The sequence below is a fragment of the Astyanax mexicanus genome, chromosome 24 (genome assembly GCF_023375975.1).
Source record: "Astyanax mexicanus isolate ESR-SI-001 chromosome 24, AstMex3_surface, whole genome shotgun sequence".
NCBI classification, from domain to species: Eukaryota; Metazoa; Chordata; class Actinopteri; order Characiformes; family Acestrorhamphidae; genus Astyanax; species Astyanax mexicanus.
Window position 1 is genome coordinate 18,018,176 of NC_064431.1, and position 14,811 is coordinate 18,032,986.

The window sequence follows — 14,811 nt, forward strand, 5'->3', positions numbered from 1 at the left end:
ATTATTTATAGAATCAATGTCAAAGACTGTTCATTAGCAGGTGCATAACGTGAACTTTCAAATTAATTTTTCAGATATTTGAAGGAATGCAGATTCATTGTAGGCGTTCTCGTCAATTTTTCTGTGCCTTTTATGTTGTTATAATATATATGTTACATTTGTCCAGCCCTAACTGTAACCCTCAACACAAGATTCAGCTTTAGAATTTCTGTAATGTTATGTCCTGGGGACTAAAAAAAGGTTCATTGGCCTCAAAGATCCAAAAATGTATGTTTGGAGATAAAAGTTGAGTAAGAAAAACTCTTCCAACTGTTCAACATGAGGGTGGGTGAATCATGCTTTAGTTTTGTTCCGCAACCATTGGTAAACATAAAATAAACATTTCACTAGAGGGAAAAAAGGATTCTGTTAACTCTTTGGGGACAACTTTGATGTACTGGCATGTTTAATCAAACTGAATGTGTCTGATCTTTGTATTAATATCTCTGTGATTATACACCACAGTTGCAGAAGGTATCACCTGCCTCCCACAGTGTCTAAATTATATGTACAGTATTTGTGTGTCTCTCACCTGCATCTCACCTGTGATTGGTTAAATATCAATGAATATAGATGCATTCAATGATAATTTTCTTACCTTAGGTGTTTCTGTAAATTAGAATGAAGTCTTCTGAAGCTGAGAGAATACTTGTTTCCCTGGAAAGCCTAATAAACACTGGAGAATAAGATTCACTGGGGCACTGTTTTGAAGTGTAATGGGATGGAGTGCTACAGACTAGTAGCTCTCCAGCCCAGAAGGTCGTTGAACCCAACTGCAGAACAGTTGATCTCAAAGCAGGTAAACCCAAGAAGAAAGAAAAAAATTAATAAATAAACACACAGCTCCTCACGCGGAATCAAATTCGTGTCATCAGAGTCGCGGTCCAATACACTACCACTGCCCCTGCTAGTGAATTGGGACACGGTCAGGAAAAACGCCCTTATAAGGAGTTAGAGAGCCCATGAAAGGGTGGAAAAACCAGAACTGACAAACAAATTAAGTCACACCGAGCGCGACAGAGATGCAGGGGTGGATTGTAAACAAAAGCTCACCAGAGAAGCATTTTATTCAAACACCTTGGGCCAGATGTTTTATGCTTGCAGGCCACGTCTCTTACTTTTACCTTAGCTTTTTTTGTATCCTGATACTAATAATTCAGCAATGTGATTAATTATGGTTATAATTAATAAATATTAATATAACTGTGATTATATTACACTACACTATACATTACACTACAGGAAAAGTAATTACATTGCATTACTTTGTACATCGAGCTTTGCACCATGTTAGGCTTATACTAGCCTTATTCTGTGCCTGAGTTTGTGGTTATCCCATAAATCAGTGTACAGATATTATAGATATTATGGGATGTGTCAGAACTGATCCATGTGCTTCCTGTGCAGAAACCCTACCTCATTTTTCAGGCTGTATTTCCTTCATGTGATATGAGATGTGAAATATGGGTGGTAATATAGAGACTTTAGGATTGGACGCATGGCAGGTCGGGCTGGATGCCGGGGCTTCTGGGAGAACGACAGTACGGTGGGAGTGAACGTGGGCCGTGTTTACAGCGGGAGAGTATTCCTACCTGACTCGTTTATCTGAGGTGTGGGCGGAGACGACGGAGCACTGGGTGACGGATGATGTATTGGACTGGTGTTTACTGGTGCTCTGCCAGGGCGGTGACTTATGTTTAACTGTGAACTGGATGTAATGGGAAGCCCATCTGTTGGCTGCTTTGTTTTTGTCTCCTGTTCATGTACTGGTTTTTGCTTTTTGTTTTTTTCACTTCTGCATGTTTTTATGTTTCTGTGTTTTACGAGTGCTGGGGGCGGAGTTAAAGTGGGCCTCATTACTGGTTTGAGTGTTTAAACATGTTTTGCTGAGCATTTCCCATTTCCAGAGTCAGCGAATCCTGAGCCAACCTCGTTCCCTCTCAAACAACAGCTGTTAACTGTCTCTCTCTCTATATATCTCTCTCTCGCTCTCTCTTACTCTTTCTTTCTTTGGCTCTCTCACTTATTCTCTCTCACTCTCTTTCTGTCTCTCTTCTCTTTCTCTTTCTCACTCATTCTCTCTCATTTTTTCTCTCTTTGGCTCTCTCCCACTCATTCTCTCTCTCTCTCTGCCTCTCTTTCTCTCACCCATTCTCTCTCTCTGCCTCTCTTTCTCTCACTCATTCTCTCTTTCTGCCTCTCTTTCTCTCTCACAATCTTTCTCGCTCTCCCTAGTTCTCTCTTACTCACTCATTCTCTCTCTCTCTTTCTCTCTTTGATTCTCTTTTGCTCATTCTCTCTCACTCACTCATTCTCTCTCTCTCTCTCGCTCTCTCTCACTCTTTCTTTCTTTGGCTCTCTCTCACCCATTCTTTCTCACTCTCTCTCTGTCTCTCTTCTCTTTCTCTTTCTCACTCATTCTCTCTCATTCTTTCTCTCTTTGGCTCTCTCCCACTCATTCTCTCTCTCTGCCTCTCTTTCCTCTCACCCAATCTCTCTCTCTGCCTCTCTTTCTCTCACTCATTCTCTATTTCTGCCTCTCTTTCTCACAATCTTTCTCGCTCTCCCTAGTTCTCTCTTACTCACTCATTCTCTCTCTCTCTTTCTCTCTTTGATTCTCTTTTGCTCATTCTCTCTTACTCACTCATTCTCTCTCTCTCATTCTCTTTTGCTCTCCCTAATTCTGGCTCTCACTCATTCTCTCTCTGTCTCACTAATTTTCTCTAACTCGTTCTCTTTCTCTCTGCCTCTTTCTCACTAACCTTCTCTCTCTCACCTTCACTCATTTGCTCTCTCTTTCCCTTTCTTTTTCTCTCTCTCTGTCTCTCGTCTCTCTATTTCTCGCTTATTCCCCTCTTTCACTCATTCTCTTACTTACACTCTTTTTCACACTCTCTCTTGCACAATCTAATTCTCTTTTACTCTCTCATACTTGCTTTCTCTCTCCCTCTCTTTCATTCTCTGCCTCTTTCTAGCTCATTCCCCTCTTCCTCACTTATTCTCTCTGTCACTCACATTTATTTTGTCTCTCTCGCTCTCAATCTTGCTCTTTTTCTGACTCTCTTTCTTGCTCTCTGTCTTACTTTTGCTCTCTCCCTCTCTCATTCTTTCTCTGCCTTTCTCTTCATCTATTTATCTCTCCATCTCTCTCTCTCCCCCTTCCTTCCTCCCCCTCTCTCTTTCTCTCCCTTTTGCCTTCCTCTTCGTAGAGGGAGGAGGGAAGTGGAAAAACACACAGTGAGAGAATGTTGTTATTTGGATAAGTTATAAAGAGGACAGATGGAGAGAGTCTAGGAGTTGGAAAGTACAGAAGAGCACATGCCCATATTTATATCCTTTATTAAGGTCCACAGTATTAAAAGGCTTGTATTTTGCCAAGTACATAATTTGCCCAATACTTGTAATATTTTGTTTAAAAAAGCATATAGTTTAAAAAGTATGAGCATGTATGTAGCATCAGTCAGAGCCGGGAATCTCTGTACTGTGTGCTGTTGGTATGTTCTTGATTTCTTGAGATCTCCAGTTGTGTATATTTTACGAGTGTGTGGGAGGGGTTAGAGGGGCTCATTACTGGTTTAGGCCTTTAAACATATTTTGCTGTGCTCTGCACCCCCACCCTCTTCCTCATTGTGGTCAACTGAAACTGAGTCAGCTTCAGGGCATTATATAACTCTTACTGTGAAAATCTCAATGAGTACAGGATTTACAAAATATTTTAAACAAAATCACATCATGTTTATCTTTTATACTCCAATCGTCACTTCTTCAAAATGAACGTAGACCTGGGCACCGTAAATATTCAGGACTGCCTTGACCAGCTGATCGTGATGACCAACCATCATTGTCTGCTGGTCTTGCTGGTCAACCAGCTTGGTCCTGTTAGTCTTGCTTTTTGTGGTGATCGACCAGCTTTGTTGTGCTGTTCGTGCTGGTCAACCAGCTTGGTCCTGTTGTTCTTGCTTGTTTTGGTGATCGACCACCTTCATCTTGCTGGTCAATCAGCTTGGTCCTGTTAGTCTTGCTTTTTGTGGTGATCGACCAGCTTTGTTGTGCTGTTCGTGCTGGTCAACCAAGTTGGCCCTGCTGGTCTTGCTGATTGGCCAGCTTGGTCCTACTGGACTTGCAGGTCATGATGATTGACAAGCTTGGATTTATTGGCCAACCACCATGGTTTGCTGGTCTTGCTGCTCAACCAGCTTGGTGTTGCTGGTCTTGCTTGTTTTGGTGATTGAGCACCTTAGTCTTGCTGGTTGTGGTGATCGACCAGCTTGGCTCTGCTGATCATTATGATCTACTGGCTTGGTCTTGCCGGTGTAGCTGGTCAACCAGCTTGGTCCTGTTGGTCTTGGTGGTCATGATGATCTACCAGCTTGGTCTTGCTTGTCATCTACCATGGATTGCTGGTCTTGCAGGTCAACCAGCTTGGTCCTGATGGTCTTGCTTGTTGTGCTAATTGACCATATTGGTCTTGCTGGTCAACCCACCTTGCCCTGCTGGTCTTACTGGTCAACCAGCTTGGTCCTGTTGGTCTTGCTTGTTGTGGTGATCAACCATCTTTGTTTTGCTGGTTGTGGTGATCGACCAGTTTGGTGTTGCTGGTTGACCACCCTGGTTCTGTTGGATGTGGTGATTGACCAGCTTGGCCTTGCTGGTGTTTTTATTTAACAAGTTTGGTTTTGCTGGTTGTGGTGATTGACCAGCTTGGCCTTGCTGGTCTTTTTATTTAACAAGTTTGGTTTTGCTGGTTGTGGTGATTGATCAGCTTGGTTTTGTGGTGAATAAACAGATTGGTCTTGCTGATTTTGTTGAGCAACCAGCTTATAGACCTATGCTAATCTGGTCAACGAGCATGAACTGGATAGACTGAGCATATTATTGGTCATCCAGGCCTTAATATTTACCATTATAATCAGTTCTGTGTAACTTGTCTGTGAAGATGGAATACCTAAGCGTACACTGCTTTTCTCACATTCCTCTGTTTCTACCCTCTGCCCCAGTTCCCCCAGTTCACCCCTGTTTTATCTGCCCCGGCCCATTGGCCATGTGTGCACTGTGTTTGAAGTATGTCCAGACAGACGGGGCGGGAGTACTGGGGGTTTGGATAAGAGCGAGCCAGGGCTCTGGAGAGAGAGGCAGGGTGGGAAAAGTGGAGATATAGAGCTGGTTTTAGTGGGAGTGTAGCAGATTTCTTCCTCCATAAACTTCACCTGGAACAGAGACGGCAGTATCAATACCTTTCCAACAAATACAAAGCCATTCTTGTTTTTTAGTTCAGTTCTCTTGCTATCCAGCAAAAAGGAAACAGTTCAGGCAGCATGGCTGAAATTAGCATGGCTGCTCTATCTTACTGGAATTCCTGCTGAACACTTGAAGTAATTAAGAAAATCTACCAGCACAAAGCGAAGAAAACAGATTTGTATCTGGTTCCAAGAAGAGATGGAACTATCTAATATATTCTAACAGAAAACCATAATGATTGATGTCTTATGAAATACATGTATACTAAATAAATAAATAAAAAGGTACATTTCATTTTTTTTTTTTAATTTTCTTTAAGTATCTGTAAGAAAGCAGAATTAAATATACTACAACATCAAAAACAGGTAAAACTGATTGTAAAAGAGATTTTAGCAACAAAACGTGCCTTGGCATGAAGCAGAATTTTATAGAAAGCAGATGTTTTTCAGCCAGTTTTACTTGAATTTTAAAAGTGTGCAACTTGTGTTTATTTTGACGCACATTTCGTTAACTCCGGAAAAGTAGATTTTGCTTGGGTAATCAGACAATAGAAAAACTCTGGGTTTACCTAAGTCAGGCAATAATCAGATCAGATTTTCACTTTTAGCAACCGGCCAATAATCTTACAGGAGCATGCAGTGTAAATTGGTGGTTGGGTTTGCATGCATGTGCAAACAGAGACAATGGGAAGAAATCAAAGTAAGTGTATACATGTGCAAGAAATACAATTACTGAACTAAAACTGACTCTTTTAATATGATTACTAAACCACAGTTTATGGTCTTAATCTGATCAAAAAACTGGATTAAGAAAAAACTTAACTTTCAATGTAAAAGAAACTTCAAATTAGTGACTTTTTCATATTTTTACATCGCACATTTTTTACAAGTACATTATCACAACCTCCTCCATCGTCGTCATGTTTATTTTTTTCAGAAGCGTTAGAATCTAAACTGCCGTCTAGAGAATGCACTGTTAGCATGTATGCCAATGTATGCATAAGGGATGCCATCTGAAATCTGATTGGTCCCCTGAAGTGCCCCCGTCCTGTCAATCATTTTGTCTATGTACAGTAAAAATGCTTGTAATGCATAAGAGTTAACTTTGTGTGAAAGGTTTTAGTCAACAATATCAGATAAACAAATAAAAGCAAAGACTGGAAATAATATTTTTCATATATATTTGATATATTTGTTGCTTTTTAATTTGCAACATACATTTTATTCTTTTGATTCTTAAAATTTTGATTGGACAAAAAAAAAATTGGCAAGAAATTAATTCCTCAGATTTTACTGCGTAAGATTCTTAAAACTAAATTCAAGTGTTTGTACATGGTGTGACTGGTGAAATAATACTCTGCTGTACTTATATACTAATACCCTATATGAATATGGTGGCCCCTTATTAAAATCCCCCACTGAGAGATGTATAGAAATATGCAGGCAGTGATAATTCCATCCTGTAAAACGGACAAATAGATTTTTTCAGAAATAAAGTGAGTATAAATGATACTTCCCCCTGTACTGTAATCCATATTCTGCAGTAATTAATTTGGGTGGGGGTGATGGGGGTGTTAGTCTGGGACGTGTTAGTTTTGGGGTTAAAAAGCCACAAATGTAAGAATGTGGGAAAGCCATTTTCTCGGGTTGAGAAATGCCGGCGCTGAGTGGAGCCGGGTCTACACTAACCTCAGTGCGATCCAGTGGGATAACATCACATCCCGCCGGGCCGAGAGGAACCAGCAGAACTCTCAGAACTGCTGAACTCATTACTGACGATACAGCCTACTGCTGCTGCTGCTTTACTGTCTACTGACTGCTGCTTCAGAACTACAGACTGGTGCTGCTGTTTAACCCTGATAATGTGGGTCATTCTGATTTTTTATTTAGTTTGGCAATTCTAAAAAATAAATTTCTTATTCTTACTTTGCTGCTACTTTCAGATCAGTGTTTGTGTTTATGGGTCTGTTCTTTATCTCTGTTTTTTTATGAACCTACTATACTCACATAGCAGGTAAAAGTAGCCCAAATTGCTTCTGACGCTCGTGCCAAAGAGCAGCGCTTCACATGAAGTTTCGGTTTCATCTTTTCCAGCATTGCATAGGACATGCTATTCGGACACACCTAATTCTTTATTTTGTGTGTTTGGTTTCTTTTAAAGGGGAAATCTGGTGTAAAATGGACTTTTGGTGTAGTAAAACATGATAAAAAGTACTTTCCTTTGATAAATAGCACACTTCAGTGTTCTGAAATCCAGAAATAATAATTTCTTATAATAATCATAATTTGCCCCGATAAATCACTTTTTCCACCATTATCCAGCTCAAAGTAGCTCCACACCTCCTTGCTAGAATCTGAAGAGAGCCCTGATATTAAAAGCGAGGCATTAATAACTTAAAAAGTGCAAAAGAAGCGTATTAAAATCCTTTGTTTACATCCTATAACACTAGCTTTAGCTCCGAGCGCCACCATTACTGAACTTAAAAAATACCATAGACATATATATACATAGACTCCACATATATTTTTTTTAATGAGCTTCTTGTGCACTATTTTAGTTATTAATGCCTCGTTTTAAATGTCAGGTCTCTCCGGATTCTAGCAAGGAGGTGTGGAGCTACTTTGAGCTGGATAACGGTGGAAAAAGTGATTTATCGGAGCAAATTATGCCCCGTGTCACCCAGTCTGAAGGGTGTTTGGACAAACTGTTAAAATTTCTGGATCTCTGGAGAGCGGAGGTGTGCTATTCATCAAAGGAAAGTCCTTTTTATCATGTTTTACTACACCAAAAGTCCATTTTACACCGGAGTTCTCCTTTAAGCTTTTTTTAACGTTTTTTATTTTACTTTTTATTTCTTTTAATCGCATCAGCTTACACCTGCAGAGGAATTCTGCTTAGAGCTTAGATTCTTTGCCTGAACCCGAGTCAGGCTGTCAGGATTAGACCCAGGCAGAGAGACGAGGAGGCGGACGTAAACACAGGTAAGGTGAATTTATTAAATAAATATAAATAAACAAATAAACAAAGAACAGCGAAACAAACCAAAATAAACTAGGGAGACTAGAGAACATAAATAAAACAAACAAGAGATAATAAGAATAACTAAACAGGGAGTAAACTAGGGAACTAGAAACAAACAGAGATAAACACTAAACAAGGACCTAGGGAAATGACAAATGAAACACGGAGAGGCTAAGAAAACGCAGAGAGAGACAGAAAAACGCAGAGAGACAGACAACGGGGGACAGTGCAAAGACCGACAGAGCACAAGTAACAGAGGAAGTCTTTTTAACATAACAGGAAACACACTGGGAGTGGAAACACCTGGGGAAGGGGTGGAGCTACAAATGAGACATGAGGTAATGGAAAATCACAGGCAGAACACAGGGGCACGGGTCACGTGGGACAACACAGGCACGAGGACAGACAGGAAACAGGGCCAGGCGTGACAGAAACCTCCCCCTAAACGCGCAGCTCCCGAGGCGCGGAAAAACAAACCCCGGGGGCTGGCGGCAGGGAGAGGCCGGGGAAAACAGGAGACCGAACGGGAGACTGGACAGGGAACTGGACAGGAGATGGAGACAGGACAGGGGACAGAGACTGGACAGGGAACGGACACTGGACGGGGAACTGGACAGGTGACGGAGACTGGACGGGGAACGGAGACTGGACGGGGAACTGGACAGGCGACGGAGACTGGACGGGGAACTGGACAGGTGACGGAGACTGGACGGGGAACTGGACAGGTGACGGAGACCGGACGGGGAACTGGACAGGTGACGGAGACTGGACGGGGAACCGGACAGGTGACGGAGACTGGACGGGGAACCGGACAGGTGACGGAGACTGGACGGGGAACTGGACAGGTGACGGAGACTGGACGGGGAACTGGACAGGTGACGGAGACTGGACATGAGACAGAGACTGGACGGGACCGGACATGGGAACAGGGACAAGAACATTGACGGGGACGGAAACAAACACAGTAACAGGGACAGGAACAGAGAAACCACCGGGGACAGGAACTGGAACACTCACAGATACAGGGACCAGGACAGGGAGAGACAGGGGGACCAAAAACATAGGTGGGTGCCCAGGACTGGCAAAAGTCTGTGGGGACAGCCTGGGCACATAACTGGGGGCAAAGTCAGGAGGCCTTGGAGCAGGCCTGGAAATACGGGGCCTTGGAACAAACATAGTTCTGGGAGCTGCAGGTGCTTGAGCTGGTGCTGGAGCAGCTGGGACTGCTGGTGCTGGAGCAGCTGGGACTGCTGGTGCTGGAGCAGCTGGGACTGCTGGTGCCGGAGCTGGAGCAGCTGGGACTGCTGGTGCCGGAGCTGGAGCAGCTGGGACTGCTGGTGCCGGAGCTGGAGCAGCTGGGACTGCTGGGGCTTGAGCTGGAGCAGCTGGGACTGCTGGGGCTTGAGCTGGAGCAGCTGGGACTGCTGGGGCTTGAGCTGGAGCAGCTGGGACTGCTGGGGCTTGAGCTGGAGCAGCTGGGACTGCTGGGGCTTGAGCTGGAGCAGCTGGGACTGCTGGGGCTTGAGCTGGAGCAGCTGGGACTGCTGGGGCTTGAGCTGGAGCAGCTGGGACTGCTGGGGCTTGAGCTGGAGCAGCTGGGACTGCTGGGGCTTGAGCTGGAGCAGCTGGGACTGCTGGGGCTTGAGCTGGAGCAGCTGAAGTCTCGGAGAGCGGCGCGGCCGCCGCTGAAGTCTCGGAGAGCGGCGCGGCCGCCGCTGAAGTCTCGGGGAGCGGCGCGGCCGCCGCTGAAATCTCGGAGAGCGGCGCGGCCGCCGCTGAAATCTCGGAGAGCGGCGCTGCCGCCGCTGCAGTCTGGGAGAGCGGCGTGGCCGCCGCTAAAGTCTCGAAGAGCGGCGCGGCCGCCGCTGATATCTCGGAGAGCGGCGCGGCCGCCGCTGAAATCTCGGAGAGCGGCGCGGCCGCCGCTTGTATCATGGGGTGCAGCGCCTCAGACGCGTGCTTCACGGGGCGTGGCATGAAGAGATCCGCTGCAGCACTGGAGCCCGAAGCTGCGGGTGAAGTAAAAACCCGGACTGGATTCCTACTCTCTCGTGCAGAGTCCGGCGTGAGGAGCGCGGGGAAAGTCTTTGCCCGCGGCTGGCTCGCCGCGCAGGAGGTCTCGGAGCGCGATTCCACTGCCACCGCGGGAATCACGGGCTGCGGTTCGGCTGCCACCGCGAAAGACACAGAGCGCGGATCGGCAGCTACCGCGGGAGGAAGGAGCGGCTGGCGGGCTGGTGCAGGAGGGCAGTCCTCAAACTCCTCTTCACTGGATGCAGGTGTGAGGAGATCGGAGTAGTCCCAGGAATAGGACTCCTCACAGCCTGCATCCATGCCACCCCCGTCCTCGTCGGGGCGAGGATCGAGGCTGACCGCACACAGCCCTAGCGCCCCCCCAAGAAAATCCTCCCCGGAAACGGGCTCCTCCTCCGGCTGGCGGGACCCCTTAAAACGTCTACCCCGAGGCCTGCGGCGTCCTTGGGGCCTCGGGGATTCCAACGCCGGAGTCCCGAATGGAGCATGGCGGATCGCCATCCTGGAGCCAGTCAACGGGCTCCCCTCGTGGGTCTCGGTGGGCGCCACTGCAGCTGGGCTGACGGGCTCCAACCCGAGGAAAGGCGCTGGGAGCGGGTCATCTCCCCGGATTTGCTCGGCGAGGAGGCGGAGATACTCCATGTCCGCCTTCCGAGCAGCATACCACTGGTTTATGTCCATTTGGTCGGTCTTTTTGTCAGGATTAGACCCAGGCAGAGAGACGAGGAGGCGGACGTAAACACAGGTAAGGTGAATTTATTAAATAAATATAAATAAACAAATAAACAAAGAACAGCGAAACAAACCAAAATAAACTAGGGAGACTAGAGAACATAAATAAAACAAACAAGAGATAATAAGAATAACTAAACAGGGAGTAAACTAGGGAACTAGAAACAAACAGAGATAAACACTAAACAAGGACCTAGGGAAATGACAAATGAAACACGGAGAGGCTAAGAAAACGCAGAGAGAGACAGAAAAACGCAGAGAGACAGACAACGGGGGACAGTGCAAAGACCGACAGAGCACAAGTAACAGAGGAAGTCTTTTTAACATAACAGGAAACACACTGGGAGTGGAAACACCTGGGGAAGGGGTGGAGCTACAAATGAGACATGAGGTAATGGAAAATCACAGGCAGAACACAGGGGCACGGGTCACGTGGGACAACACAGGCACGAGGACAGACAGGAAACAGGGCCAGGCGTGACACAGGCTCTGTTTTTAATGCTGTTTTTATTTTGTATAAAGCTATGGTGTGATAATCACAATATAGCAAAGTAACAAATCAAAAAATAAAAAAAAAACAAGCTAGAATATTATTTTATATTCTAAAAAAATGTTAATTATATTAGAGTGGATGAAAGTCATTGTAAATTATGCTATTGTTCTTGGTCTGTTTCGGTTTAATAATTATGCAGTGCACAACAGCATTGTTGTTTTTTATGTTTTGGACGTAGGCTATATGTTTAAAATTAAATAAATATATATTGTTCAGAAAGTATTTTATATTCTTAAACATTGTTAATTATATTAGAGTAGACGGGGAGATCGGTTTTTAATAAACGTTGTTCTTAAATAATAGGTCTGTGCTTCTTCAGAGTTGCAATGTTAATTAACATATTTCTGAACAGATTAAGCTCATTTAAACAGCCTGAAAATTATTTTATAGAGCTCAGATTTAATGCTCTACTTACTAAAAAAATGTCTGGTTTAAATCAGGCTTAGGCTCATAATGACAGTTAATGGGGCGGGGCGGGTCAGGTCCGGGCAGAAAGTATACGGGTTCGGGCCGGGTCAGGCTGAAGTTTTTGGGTCCGATCTAAGCTCTAGTTCTGCTGTTGGGTAATGGGCTTTCTTTAATATTTCTGGAACAGAGACATCAGTACAAATTTTTATGAGGACTGTTACATCACTAACCCATTACTGAAACCCTTCCTCACTGCTGTCATCCATTTTTCCAGAATTGAAAATGTCTTTTTCAGTGTGTTTTCAGTGTTCACACTGCTGCACCTGAATCACATATGAAATCTTTTCAATTTCAGATTAAGCCACCATTACCTGCTGTGTAAAAGAAGCCATATTGTGCAAGTTACTGTTTGTCTTTACTGCTTTTTTTTTTTTGCTGTATACTAGGGGTGTGACGAGATATCGTGCCACGAAATCTCGCGAGATTAAATGTGACGATATTTCTCGTCAAGCTTAAACCTGTCTCGCGAGAGAAAAAAAAAAACAGTTTAATGTGGACTTTTTAAGACGGATCTGGCAACACAGTAGCAGCGAGTGTGAGAGCAGCTCTCAGCAGAAGAGGAAAATGGGCGGACCGCGGTCCGGACCCAAACGTTGTCCAATGCGGACCCAAACCGATAAACTACTGAGAAGGATTTAATTGTGCGGCGCAGTAAACTCACAGACCAATCACGTGTGGGGTAAGATCACCAAACGCTCTCTTCAGTCAATCAGATCTGTGCAGACGCAGTAAGGAAATAAATAAATAAATAAATAAACACACGCGGGATCGAACCCATGTTGTCAGGGTCGCGGTACCGCGTCCGTGAAAAAACGCCTTTATAAGGAGATAGGGAGCCCGAGAACGGGTGGAAAAACGAGAACGGGCGGAAACTAGTCACGCCAAGCGCGACAGAGAGACAGGGGATAAATGTAAACAAAATCTGTCCAGAGAGGCATTTCTTCTTCTTCTTCTATATTTTTACATCATTCAGTTCAAACAACCTTACAGGATATAGCACTTAATTATTTAATATAATTAAATACCCCTGATATAGAAGATGCTTCTGCTACTTTTAAGTTGTATGTCTGGCTGCATTTTGGCTCCAGTGAAAACAATAAACGGTAACAGAGTGACCAAGACACAAACCATATGTAAATACTGTAAGTAAATCCTACACGTGACTGTTTCATAGGCAGTTGTAATAATCCATTAGCTCTGTACTGTATTTAAAAACATGTTCTGTCTTTGTTTGCACTTCAAGCATAGTCTTAATATGACTGGTTATGGTTATGCATAGTTAAATTACAAGAGATTTAGGAGAAAAAAAACACAAACCATAGTCTTAATATGACTGGTTGTGGTTTGCACTTATTGTTTGCACTATATAAGACCTAGAAAAGTTGTATTTTTATTTTTTATTCTTATTTCTATTCCTTATAGAATCAATGTGTGAGAGAAACCAGTCTGTTAAGTTTGCGGTATATGATTTTGTCCAAAGGAAAAAAAAAAAAAGTTTTCTTTAAAATTTTATTTTTGAATCTCGTCTCGTCTCGTTATCGTGAACCCAATATCGTGTCTCGTCTCGTCTCGTGGTATTAGTGTCTTGTCACACCCCTACTGTATACACACTTCCTTTTCTTTTTGTTATTCACCCAGAGTTTCCCTGTGTTTGTGGAGATTGTTTGGACAGCTTGTTGTTTGGGACGGTGGAGATTTACTTCATGTGTAAAGCATCCAGTCTTTTTCATCAGCCCCCGGAGCCGTGAGGAGGAGGCAGTGTTGGATTTAGGTCAGATCTGCTCCACCACTGCCCTCCACCCTCTCTCCAACCCAAAATATGCTGGTCTGTGTAAGCCTGGGGAGGAGGGCTCTGCCTGCAGTTTCTCAGACTTTGCTTCATGAGTTCAGTTTGTTCTGTCGAGTGTTAATACTGTATTGGAGCCTGGAAGTGGTCCAGAGTACTGATTTCTGGTTCTCTTGAAATCTGGGGTTTATTTTCTCTGCAGGTGTGGAAACTATCTGCTCCAGTTGCTGCGTGTGGGGTTATGTGATCGGTTCCTTTTATAACGTGACACTTATAACATTACTTCACTTTTACATCAGTAAAACTCCAAGCAACTTTACAGGAGGATAGATAAACCTTCTTAATTTCAGTGAAAGTCAATGTAAAAAGAGTAATACTTCAGGTAATTTTAGATTGCTTCCATTGGTCCAGTCATTAATACATTTTGACATAGTTTGTGTGTTTAAAATATGTAACTAAAAATCATCAAAAATGGACACACTTGGTTGTTTTTTGTTTTCATTGGACACCAATGATATACACTATATTCCAATAAAGCACAGTGTGATAGGCTAGAGTAAGGATACTGTAGTTACTGTATTATCTACAGTAGATACTGCATTATGATTACGATTTCTGCCCAAATATCTCAATACCGATACTGAAATGATACAATGGCTACAATGTGATGACGTTAATTCTTAATTTCATGTAAGAACGTAAAGAATTCATTGAAGTTAACTTTGTGAGCTGTGAGCTAACCAGAAAATATCCTAAAAAGGGAAAAAACATCATCAGCCCCGGGGGTTGGACAATGTAACTGAAACACCTGTCATTTTAGTCATGGCTAAATTGGAGCAGCCTGGTGGCCAATCTTCATTAATTGCACATTGCACCAGTAAGAGCACAGTGTGAGGGTTCAATTAGCAGGTTAAGAGCACAGTTCTGCTCAAAATATTGC

General features: G+C 43.8%; 2 protein-coding genes across 3 annotated transcripts in view; both read left to right on the top strand.

Moving 5' to 3' along the window:
- Window positions 1-14,811, top strand: part of mxra8a (matrix-remodelling associated 8a) — a 42,941-nt gene that overhangs the window by 15,339 nt on the left and 12,791 nt on the right. The gene's annotated exons all lie outside the window — the stretch shown is intronic.
- LOC125787547 (uncharacterized) lies at window positions 8,718-9,295 on the top strand. 2 transcript variants are annotated; one of them, XM_049471918.1, is made up of 3 exons: window positions 8,718-8,915; window positions 8,964-9,023; window positions 9,084-9,295. In XM_049471918.1, exons 1-3 carry the CDS (start codon window positions 8,853-8,855, stop codon window positions 9,240-9,242), a joined length of 282 nt encoding a protein of 93 aa, XP_049327875.1. In that variant the 5' UTR covers window positions 8,718-8,852; the 3' UTR covers window positions 9,243-9,295. The 2 variants fall into 2 exon arrangements, with proteins under 2 accessions (XP_049327875.1, XP_049327874.1); XM_049471917.1 differs by having other exon boundaries at window positions 8,718-9,023.